This window comes from Phyllostomus discolor, chromosome 9 (assembly GCF_004126475.2).
Source record: "Phyllostomus discolor isolate MPI-MPIP mPhyDis1 chromosome 9, mPhyDis1.pri.v3, whole genome shotgun sequence".
In the NCBI taxonomy this organism is placed as follows: Eukaryota; Metazoa; Chordata; class Mammalia; order Chiroptera; family Phyllostomidae; genus Phyllostomus; species Phyllostomus discolor.
Window position 1 is genome coordinate 44,905,756 of NC_040911.2, and position 12,890 is coordinate 44,918,645.

The 12,890-nt window shown below is 37.8% G+C and overlaps 1 protein-coding gene across 1 annotated transcript; it reads right to left on the reverse strand.

The window, feature by feature from the left end:
• Nucleotides 1-8,754: 8,754 nt before the first annotated feature.
• Nucleotides 8,755-9,353, reverse strand: LOC114507012 (translationally-controlled tumor protein-like). Its single transcript, XM_036010109.1, is given in 2 exon segments — nucleotides 8,755-8,938; nucleotides 8,940-9,353. Coding segments are annotated over 2 exon segments (510 nt in total). The 5' UTR covers nucleotides 9,339-9,353; the 3' UTR covers nucleotides 8,755-8,827.
• Between the last annotated feature and the right edge of the window lie 3,537 nt (nucleotides 9,354-12,890).

Here is a 12,890-nt window from a genome sequence, read left to right on the forward strand (position 1 = left end):
GAGGATAGAGATCAAATGCATTCAAAAGAAAAAAGACTACTGTATTTTTGAAACTTTCTTTTTCATAAACCTAATGGTTAACACACACACACACACACACACACACACACACCCTAAACTGAGACATATAGCTGAAAAAAAGAGGAAACAAAGGAAAGTATGGAATACCACCAAACAAAAATGACAGAAGTACAAAGGAAAAGAACCAATGGAGGGACAGAGCTACCAGAAAACAAAGATCAAATGGCTATAGAAAATCCTTATATATCAGTAATGACCCTAAATGTAAATGTACTGGATTCACCAATAAAGAGGCACAGAGGAGCATATTAGATCAAAGAACAAAACCCAACTATATACTGCCTTCAGGAGACATATCTAATCTGCAAAGACAATGTTAGACTCAAAGTGAGAGTGTGAAAAATGATTCTTCAAGCAAATTACATCCATAGAGAAGCAGATGTAGTCATACTTATGTCTGACAAAAAAGATTTCAAGATAACAAAGGTAATAAGAGACAAAGACAGACATTTTATAACGGTAAAGAGAACACTATATACACTACATCAAGGAGACATAACACTGCCCAATCAGGGAGCACCAAAATATACAAAGCAACTATTAACAGGACTAAAGGGAGAAACTAACAAAAACACAGTCATAGTAGGGACCTTAAATACCCCATTTACAGCTATAGATAGATCATGCAAGCAGAAAATCAATAGAGAAATGTCAGCTTTAAATTTAGACCAAATGGACATTATTGACATTTACAGAGACTTTCATCCTAGAACATCAGATTATACATTCTTCTGAAGTGCACATAGAACATTCTCAAAGATAGAACATTCTCAAAGATAGCCATATATTGGGACACAAAACTAACCTCAGCAAATTCAAGAAGATTGAAATTATACCAAGCATATACTCAGGCCAAAATGCTTTGAAATTAGAAATCAACTGTAAATAAAAGAAACCCAGGACTTCCGGCAAGATGGAGGCATAGGTGGATGCACCATACCTCCACGCACAATCAAGATTAGAACAACAACAATTTAGAGGCAGAATAACACCCAAAACTGACAGAGAATTTATCTGACTGGAAGTCGGACAGCCAAGACGTTGAAGTAGACCCATTCATCCAGACCGGTAAGAAGGGCGGAGAGGAGGAGCCGGGCACGGGGCACGGCATGCGGTGCGAGGGGAGAGCAGGGAGAATGGGGCACTTAAGGCAACTGGGAGCGTGTTAGCCATCCGGGGCGTGGAGGATCGCAGCAGGTAGACCCTGAGTACGCAAGCGGTGGCTGGCGGACCCAGTGTGGCGGCGATTGTGGACCAGGGCAAAGAGAGCAACCCAGGATCCCAGGAGGGGTACTGAGGTGCCAGGAGAGCGGAGATACCACCATTGTTTGCCCAGCCCCCGCCCCAACATACAACGTCACAATCTAGTGACTGGGGTGCCCAGCCTCAGTGAACACCTAAGGCTCCATCCCTCACCATAACAGGAGCGACCAGACCCCCCCCCCCCGAGAGAGAGAGAGAGAGAGAGAGAGAGAGAGAGGGACGTGTCTCAAATAGAAAAGCAGAGTGATTCCCCAGGGCTCATTCTTTTGAGCGACTAAGAGATAGCCAATCTATCAGACACACAGTTCAAAACACTGGTGATCAGGAAGCTCATAGAATTGGTTGATTTTGGCTCAAATTACATGAAAAAATGCAGGTTACCATAAAAGAGATGAAGGAAGATGCATGGGGGACCAATAGTGATGGTAAACTGGGACTCAAGTCAATGGAGTGGACCAGAAGGAAGAAAAGTACAACCAAACAGGAAATAATGAAGAAATAAGAATTCAAAAAAATGAGGAGAAGCTTAGGAACCTCCAGGACATCTTTAAACATTCCAACATCCGAATTATAGGGGTACCAGAAGGGGAAGAGGAAAAGCAACAGATTGAACATGTATTTGAACAAATAATAAAGGAGAACTTCCCCAATCTGGCAAAGGAAATAGACTTCCAGGAAGTCCAGGAAGCTCAGAGAGCCCCAAAGAAGTTGGACCCAAGAAGAAACACACCAAGGCACATCATAATTACATTAGCCAAGGTAAAAATGAAGGAGAGAATCCTAGAAGCAGCAAGAGGTAAGGGGACAGTAACCTACAAAGGAGTTCCCATCAGACTGTCAGCAGGTTTTTCAAAAGAGACCTTATAGGTAAGAAGGGGCTGGAAAGAAATATTCCAAGTCATGAAAGACAAGGACCTAGATCCCAGATTACTCTATCCAGCAAAGCTGTCATTTCAAATGGAAGGGCAGATAAAGTGCTTCTCAGATAAGGTCAAGTTAAGGGAGTTCATCGTCACCATGCTCTTATTATATGAAATGTTAAAGGGACTTATCTAAAAAAAGAAGATAAAGAAAAAACATGTATAGTAAAAGGACAGCAAACTCACAATTATTAACAACCATACCTAAAGCAAAACCAAAAGAAACTAAGCAAACAACTAGAACAGGAACAGAATCACAGAAATGAAGATCACATGGAGGGTTAGCAACAGGGGAGTGGGAGGAGGAGAGAGGGGGAAAAGGTACAGAGAATAAGTAGCATAGATTGTAGGCTGAAAATAGATAGGGGGAGGGTAAGAAAAGTATGGGAAATGTAGAAGCTAAAGAACTTATAAGTATGACACATGGACATGACTAAAGGGGGGAATATGGGTGGGAGAGGGTGTACAGGGTGGAGGGGAGTGAAAGGGGGAAAATGGGACAACTGTAATAGCATAATCAATAAAATATATTAAAAAAAATAAAAAGAAACCCACAAATATGTGGTGATGAAACAACATACTACTAAAAATGACTGGGTCAAAGAAAAATAAAAGGTGAGATTAAAAAATACAGAGAGACAAACGAAAATGACAATACAACATATCAAAACTTCTGTGCTACAGCAAAAGCAGTGTTAAGAGAGAAGTTTTTATCATAACAGGCCTATCTCAAGAAACAAGAGAAATCCCAAATAAACAACGTAACATTACATCTTAAAGAACTAGAAAAAGAAGAACAAAAACAACCCAAAGTCAGCCAAAGAAATGAAATAATAAAAATTAGAACAGAGTTGAATGAAATAGAGAGCAAAAAGACTATACAAAAGTTAACACAACAAAGAGCTGGTTCTTTGAAAAGATTAATAAAATTAACTCATGACTCATGAAGACAAAAAGAGAAAAGACTCATCTAAATAAAATTAGAAATGAAAGAGAAGCTATCACAGAAATACAAAGTATCATACTAGAATACTGTGAAAGACTATGTGACATCAACTTCAATAATCTAGAAGAAATGCATAAGTTCCTAGAAATATATAACCTTCTTAGACTGAATCATGAAGAAAGGGAAATCTAACTAGACGTAAAAGCAGTGAGGAAATGGAAACAACTATTGAAAATCTCTCCCCAAATAAAAGTCCAGGACTAGATGACTTCACTACTGAATTCTACCAAACATTCAAAGAAGACTTGATACCTATCCTCAAACTCTTCCAAAAAAATTTAAGAAGAGGCAATACTTCTAAACACATTGCCTCTTATGAAGCCAACATTAACACTGATAACAAAACCTGGCAAGGATAATGCAACATTATCCTATAGTTTTTCTAAAGAAAACTATAGACCAATATATCTGATGAATATAGATGTAAGTATCCTAAACAAAATACTAGAAAATCAAATACAATAATACATTAAAAAATAATACATCACAATCAAGTGGTATCTATTCCAGGGCACAAGAATGATTCAACATATATAAATAGATCAATCTAATACACCATTAACAAAACAAACAATAAAAATTATATGATCTTATCAATAAATGCAAAAAAGCATTTGATAAAATACAACATCCATTTATGGTCAAAACACTCAATAAAATGGGTATGGAAAGAAATATCTCTACATAGTAAAGGCCATATATGACAAACCCTCAGCCAATATCATACACAATGGTGAAAAACTAAAAGGTTTTCTTCTAAAACCAGGAACAAGATCAGGATGCTCACTATCACCACTCATATTCAACACAGTTTTGGAAGTTTTAGCCAGAGCAATCAGGCAAGAGAAAGAAATAAAAAGCATTCAAATTGGGAAGAAAGAATTACAAGTGTCACTTTTAGTAGATGATTCTGTGTATAGAAAACCATAAAGACTCTGCCAAAAAACTACTAGAAACAACAAACAAATACAGTAAAATTGCAGAATACAAAAACAATCTACAAAAATCTACTGCACTCCTATCTACTAACAATGAAACCAGTAAAAGATATAAAAAAAAAAATCCCTTTGCAATTGCAACCAAAAAGAATAAAATACAAACAACAAAGGATGTGAAGCACCTATATACTGAAAACTACAAAACATTTTTCAAAGAGATTGAAAAAGAACAAAGTGGAAAGATATTCTGTGTTCATAGATTAGAAGAGTCAACATAGTTTTTTTAAAAAAGAAAAGATGTATACACTGAAAACTGCAAAGCATCATCAAAAAAGATGGAAAAATACACAATAAAATGGAAAGTTATTCCATGTTCATGGATTGGAAGAATCAACATATTTTGATTATCCAAAGCAATATACAGATTTAATTCCCATTAAAATCCCAATGTCATTTTTAAAGAAATAGAAGAAGAAGAATCACCAGGTTTGCATAGAACCACAAAAGAGCCCAAATAGCCAAAGCAATCCTAAGAAAAAAGAACACAGCCAGAGGTATCATACTCCCTGACTTCAAATTATGCTACAGAGCTGCAATAATCAAAACAGCATGGTATTGGCAGAAAAACAAACAGACAAATGAAGCAGAATTGGGAACCCCAAAATAAAATCACATGTATATGGTCAAATAATTTTTGACAAAGTATTCAAAAACACACAATAGAGAAAAGAAAACCTCTTCACCAAATGGTGCTGGTGAAATTGGAAAGCCATATGTAAAAGAATGAAATTAGAGTACAGTTTGTCCCTATGTAAAAAATTAATTCAAAATGAATCAAAGACTTAAATATAAGATCTGAAATAATAAATTATATAGAAGAAAACATAGGTACTAAGCTTATGGACCTTGATCATGGAGAATGTATAAAGAATTTGACCCCAAAGGCAAGGAGAAAAAAGGCAAAAACAAATGAATGTGATGATGTCAAACTAAAATATTTCTGCACAGTAAAATAAACCAACAATAAAACAAAAAATCAACCAATAAAATGGGAGATATTTGCAAACAAAAGCTCCAACAAGGAGTTAATAACCAAAGTATATAAAGAAATCACACAACTCAACACCAAACGGCCAATCCAACTGAAAAATGGGCAGAAAACCTGAATAGATACCTCTCCCAAGAAGACATACAAATGACCAACAGATATATGAAAAGATGTTCAACTTCACTAGCTATTAGGAAATGTAAATTAAAACTGCAATGTGAAACCACCCCCACACCTGTTAGAATGGCTATTATCAACAAGATGGGTGAAAACAAATGTGGAGAGGTTATGGAGAAAAAGAAACCCTCATTCACTGTTGGTGGGAATGTAAACTGGTATAGCCACTATGAAAAACAGTATGGTGGTTCCTCAAAAAATTAAGAACTGAGTTATGATATGACCTAGAAATTCCTCTCTTTGGTAGCTACCTGAAAAACTAAAAAACATTTATTTGCCAAGGTATATATATGCACCCCTATGTTCAGTGCACCATTATCCATGGTGGCTGAGACATGGAGACAAAGTGTTGTTTGAGAGAGGACTGGATAAAGCAGATGTGGTGCACATATACAATGGAATACTACTCAGCCATGAGAAAGGATGAAATACTGCCATTTCTGACAACATGGATGAACCCTGAGAATATTATGCTAAGTAAAATAAGTGAGTCAGAAGAAGCCAAGAACTATTGATTTCACTCATATGTAGGATGTAAAACTGAAACTCATAGACACAGACAACAGCATGGTGGTTACCAGAGGAAAGGTGTTTGGGTGTAGTAAAGGGGGAAGGGAACCAAATACATAGTGACAAAAGATGATTTGACTTTGGGTTGTGGGCACACAATGCAATATAGAGATCATGTATCATAGAATGCACACTCAAAACCTATATGATTCTATTAATCAATGCCACTCTAATAGATTTAATTAAAAAAAATTAAAAAACAAAATTACTGATATATAAAGTTTCATTACCTATTAAGAAAAGTTTTTCATCAATGGAAACTACTAGAATTCGAAAAAATCATCATTACATTTTTTGTTCAGGAGTAACATGGAAATATTTTAAGTATTATAAACAAATATTTAATAAGAAATGCACTCATAGAAAGATGATATAAAGTTTATCATTAACATGAAAATATTTTATTTAAACACATTTAACTCAGAATTATTTCCCCTAATATACACTTTATATTTTATAATTATATAAAGAAAAAGTAATTTTTTAAAAACAAAACCCCACAGATATCCCCAAATCCATCCATTTTATCCTATTTGCCATGCAAAATTATGACATACTATGTGTGCTATGAGGTAAGTAAGGTTGAGAAACAAATCAAGAGTGCCCACCATCAAAAAATGTCCTAAAGCATAAATATGGGCTTGCAGAGTAGGGACCCAGTGGGTCTATGCTCCAGGCTATGGGGTGAGTAGGGAGAACGTTAGTATTGAAGCCTACGAGATGGGTGCCTGCTGGCTGTGGCTAGCTTTAAATGCCACAATGAAGAGTTTGGACTTTATTTTATGGGAGTAGAACAAGTTGTAGCAAATGCTGTTCATAAAATATTAGACCACATGTGCAGCATTTCAAAGGCCAAATGATATATCAACACACCTGTAGTGGTCAGTGTTTACATAGAATATGATTTTCTCCTCTTGTATCTCACCCTTTCAGGTGCAGGTCCAGTCCACTCCCTGTCCCATCCCACACTGCATCACCTCGCACGCAGAAACCAATGTGGTAGAGATGGTTGTCTTCGACATGTGTCAAGTGGGCCTTGATCACAGCCTGTTTAAGTTTAGCAGGCCAGAAATACAGAATACAAGATCTACTTGTTCTTTTTGATGAAAGTATGCAGAGACTCTATTTGGGGAGAAAGGTGCTCACATAAATTCTGCTGTGATTATCAAATTTTCTAGGATTTTGTCTCTGAAAAGGAGAGGAGAAGAGGCCCTTTCAAATGCAGTCCACACCTTCACAGTCAGCACATCAGTCATTCTAGGCATGGTGGTGAAACAAAGAAGGTGAAAAGAAGGGAGCTCTCAATCTCAGCAGCATTGAAGACACTCTGTTATTCTCAATATGTGCAGGTGACTTAGAGTTATCACTCCAGGGAGGAGGCTGCAGGCATTACACCATCCGTATTCAAGGAAAACATTAGATTTCAGGTACTCTAGATGATGACTAGATGTGTTTCCCCTCCGTACAACTCCAAATTTTCCTGGAAAAACTAGGATCTGGTGATGTATAGGCTGAGAACTGATGAAAGCCAGCACACCTCATAGGGGAGCAGGGCCATCAGCATGATGAAGCTGACTGATTAAAAAAAGCTCACCAACAGTAACACTGAAACATGTAGGGTGGTCTCAGAGCACATATTAAATCTAAATCAAGACTCTCAATTCCACTAAGACCTCAAATTAGACTAGTTAGAGCATGCAACGCTCTTGAAATTGGACCTTAAGATTCAGATGTCAAATCATACTCAAAGAACTGAGAGTAGGTTATGTCTTCATGGGTCTCCCCAGGCATAGAGCTAAATGGATTCTCTCCACAACATCCCAATGTCCTTGACTCAGCTCAGGTGGGCCTTCCTTCCCGTCCAGGAGTCCGGATCAGACCTCACCCACTTCATCACTTATTTCAGTGGCTTAATGAACATGTGTATGTGGGGCACTGTGCTAGCTGTCACAAATGCAAAACATAATGTAGTTTGTGTCCTCTCAAAAACCCCGAGTGGGATTTTTAGATGGCCGACCAGGGAACCATGACTGATCCTACTAAGGGAATTGAAGGAGAGAAGTGAGTCCATGGAAGAAATTTGCTCTGTCTTCATGTTGAAGAGAACTATTTGAGCAGGATCTTGGCCACTTTCATTTGGGTGAGCTTGTCAAGACATGGGTTTGAGGCTTTCTTAGAACTGGGCAACCCTGGTGACTCCTCATAGTCAGGGCCTTGGGCCATAGTCTAAAGTTCAACTCTGGTAATTAGAACCTTAAGATTTGCCAATGAATAGCTTTTTTTCCTTTATTTTCTTCCCCATCTGTGTTAGTCTCTTTTTATTCTAAATTTAGGTAACTACTCCTGTTTGTAGGTTATGAAATGTCTAAGGAATTCGCTTCATATGTTGGCTCCACTGTGAGCATGATCTTTCCCTTTACTTCACCTCAGATTTCAGAATTGTGATCCTCGTTTCTTAATATACTCCAGCCCAGAAGTAGTTTTGACTGTAGAAGTTATCTGAAGACTGTCTCATGCTTTGGAGCAGTTGCTGGTCTATAACCAGGCTCTAGCCTCTCCCGGAACACTATACGGGATGGATGTAAATATGTATTAAATAAACTAGGAGGCATTCTCTCAAATATGTTTACATGTATTTTATATTTAGACAATCTACATGACGTTTTTTTTCCCTTAAAAACAATGCCTCCACTCGAAATAAATCAAGGTTAAAATAAACGAAGAGCTCAAGACAACATCAGTCCCTTTTGCCCTAGTCCTGCTGTGTGGATGGAAGGCAGCAGCCAGTGTGATGACAGGTGATAGATCCAAACTGCCAAATTTGTTAACATTCTTCCATTTCTAAGCCATCCTTAAAGGAAATCATATATGGGGTCATACTGTCCTCATGGTACTCCAATAGAGCAACCCTGCCATCTGGATGCACATTTTCACCAGATGAAGAACTGGCAGTTTTTGAAATTGGCAAGGATGTGCTGGATTTGTTCTGTAGCCCCTGTCATAAAAGGCTGTACTCCTTCTGGTCTCTGTTCTTCATTTCCCTTTGATTGATTTAATGTACACTTTGGTGTACTTTTAGGCTTCTTTTTGAAGCTGGTTTCCTGCAAATGATGGTTCTTGACAATGTCAACACCAGGGATTACAGTGCTTTGGGTACCTTCACCCTCTGGGCCTTCCGTGGAGGAATTTCCGTCAATAAACAAATCATCCATGTTACCCTTGGTCCCATTGACCATCTTCCCCTCTTCCTCCAGGCACAGCCTATCTGCAACCTCCCAGATCTTGCAGACATCGAACATCTCATCATGCCTGATGACGTCCTGGGAGATGATCATGATGGTGGCAGGAAGGAGATGACAGCTGGAGCCAGGAGCTCAGAGTGAGCATGGTGCAGCCTGAGCAGTGCTCTTGGGGAGGGAGGAGCAGGCAGAGCAGGAGAAAAAGCTGAATAGTTTTTTTCTATTTGTTTTCATGATGTGAAAGATTTGAGCCTCACTTCTTGAGTAGTAGTCCAGAGATACCTTTTACAATATAGCCCCATAGCTGAGACTGATGAAAAACTCACCTTGAAGTCACCAGGGGTACTCTGAAAGTCAAAGCTTTATGGAAGGCCAGGTTCAGTTTGGAATTTAAGCAACATCCTCTCATTAGTCAGGAGGTGACGAGCTCAGTCAATGTCCTTCTGGTCCAAAACTGCCTTGTATCATTTGGCCGCTTAATACTTGAGGACAACTCCTTGGAAGGCACATCCCCATATAAACTCAAGCCTCCTGACAAAACTGTCAAAAGCAGAGCAAAATGATCCCCAGAATATAGTGATGTCTTACAACATTGCTGCAAATACACTGGAAAGTGAAATGTTATACAAATCTGGCAATGTGTAAATTTAGAATGCACGTTATGTTTGTGTGGGCTAAACCTGGATTAGACAGAAGATGCCTCGGGAGGTTCTGAAATCCACTAGTACTATTTTCTTCTTTCTGAGCTAGGAAAAGGAATTACACCACTATTTGGATTACCTTACATATGCAAAATTACATGTTCTTAAAATATAACAGTATCCTAAGTGTGCATTTAGAATATAGTTTGGAAATGCACACAAACTTTCTCTGTCTAAAAAGAATCAAAGTTATAAATATAAAGTTATCTAACTGTATACAAAATTAAGACATTGATGGGGAAACAACTAAGTTAATTTTAAGATAAAACAGAAAAAAAAAGATAATTGGGTCCCTACCTCTTCCCTAGAACCAGCCAGACAGCCCTTTTATTCTGTCTTAGTATTTTGCTGTTACCCTTCTTCTCTCACCTCTTCCAGTAGCACAGGTGGTGTGGGTGGTGAGTTTTCACTGCTTGGCTGCTGTTCAGGAAAAAAGTATTTTCACTTTAAATTAACTTATATGCCACACCAACCCAGCACTTTCCTCATTATGAGTTAATTCCTGTGTGTTTTGCTGGTGTGCTGGGGAAACTGTTGGTCCTATCACAGTAGCAGGGCCTCTGAAAGGTGTCTGCTGCAGGCAAACCAAAGCCCTCATACTGTGAGGGACTGGAAACTGGGTTTTTTTTTGACAATAGACTTAACAAAAGTAAGGAAAGGTTGGCCTCATTATTACCACTCATTTTTTTTTAAAAAAGACAAAAAAGCAAAAGAATGAAACTGGATCACTACCTTATACAATACATAAAAATTAACTTAAAATGGATTAAACACTTGGATGTAAGATCTGAAACCATAAAACGTCTAGAAGAAAACATAGGCAGAAAGCTCATGGATATAGGGCTTGGTGATGATTTTTTTTTTGCATCTGACACCAAAAGCAAAAATCAACAAGTGGGACTACATCAAACTAATAAGCTTCTGCGCAGCAAATAAAACTACCAACAAAGTGAAAAGGCAACCTCCTGAATGGGAGAAAATATTTACAAATTATATATCTGATAACAGGTTAAATTTAAAAATATATAAAGGACTTGCACAACTCAATAGCAAAACAAAACAAAAATCTGATTAAAAGATGGGAAGATCTGAATAGACATTTTTCCAGAGAACACATACAGATGGCCAACAGGTACATGAAAAGACGTTCAACATCACTAATCATCAGAGAAAAACAAATCAAAACCACAATGAGATATTATCTCATGTTTGTTGGAATGGCTACCATCAAAAAGATAAGAAATAGCAAGCGCTGGTGAGAATGCGGAGGAAAAGGAACGCTTGGTCACTGTTGGTGGGTAAACTGACGTAGTAGCCACTGTGGAACACAGTGTGGAGGTACATAATCCATGAAAAACAGAACTATCACAGGACCAGCAATTCCACTTCTGCATATTTAACTGAAGAAAATGAAAATACTAACTCAAAACAACATATGTATACTCATGTTTTTGAAGCCTTATTTGCAATAGCCAAGATATGGAAACAACCTAAGTGTCCATTGATAGGTAAATGGATAAATAAAATATGCTAAATATATACAACAAAATACTATTCAGCCATTAAAGGAATAAAATCTTGCCATTTGCAACAACATGGATGAACTTGAGGACATTATATTAAGTGAAATGTCAGACAGAATAAGACAAATACCAAATGATCTCACTTATATGTGTAAACTAACAACAAAACAAAACAAAAACAAATAAATAAGAAAATCAAGTTCATAAATACAGAGCATAGATTGGTGGTTGGTAGATGCAGGCAGGGGTTAGAGGGTGGGGAAAATGGGTGAAGGAAGTCAAAGGTACAAACTTCCAGTTCTAAAATAAGCGAGTTCTGGGCATCTAACATACAGCACGGCAACTACAATTAACAGCACCATAGTGCATAGTGAAAAGTGTCTAAGAGAGCAGATCTTAAAATTTTATCACAAGAAAAAATTATAAGTATATAAGGTCACAATGTATACAAATATCGTTATGCTGTACACCTGAAGCTAAAATGTTATATGCCAGTTATACCTCAATACAAAGAGGCAACAAATAAGGAAATACAACCTCATTTGTCTCCATTGTATTTTGTACTTCAGCATATATTATTTCAGAAGGGAAGGGAAACATTTTACCTTTGTTATCTCCTCTTAATTCTTTAAAGTTACAGGTATGATTCAATTCTTTAGTATCTCATTTTCATGAAATTGAGTGGTGGGACTCAGAAGGTTCATGACTGAATCTAGACAGTAAAGAATGACCTTGGAGAAGTTTTGATGTTACTTAGAAGTGACAGCTTACATAGTGAGCTCAGAGTTGGAATAACAGCTTCAAAGACAAGGCTACTGTAGGATTGAGGACAGTTGGGGTGAAAACAGGCACATGTGAGTGTGTTTTTAAGATTTAATTTATTTTATTTTCAGAGAGAGGGGAAGGGAAGGAGAAAGAGAGGGAGAGAAACATCAATGTGTGGTTGCCTCTTGCACGCCCCCCACCAGGGACCTGGTCTGGAACCTAGGCATATGCCCTGACTAGGATTCAAACCAGTGACTCTTTGGTTCACAGGCCAATGCTCAATCCACTGAGCCACACCAGCCAGGGCCTGGCACACATGTGTTTTAATGTATTTTGAATATACTTGCCCATTGATTGCCCCTGCACATCCATGGACAGTTTAAGCTATGGTTTACCTTTGTTTAGGACATATTTAGCCAAACAGGAAGCTCATCATTTTCCCCATACACCTTGCAGATTCTGAGTATTTGTAGAAAGTCTGAAACCAGGGCATGTGTTCCCCAATTACAAAATTACAGAAAGGTTTATGAGCCCCTAGGCAAGTTTACAGTAACCCACTTAACCTAAAGGTAATTGCTGTGGTATCAAGGATTAAGAGAGAGGTAAGAGCTCATCATCATGCAGGTCAACATTCCTATGAAAAATTCTGTTGATAGACG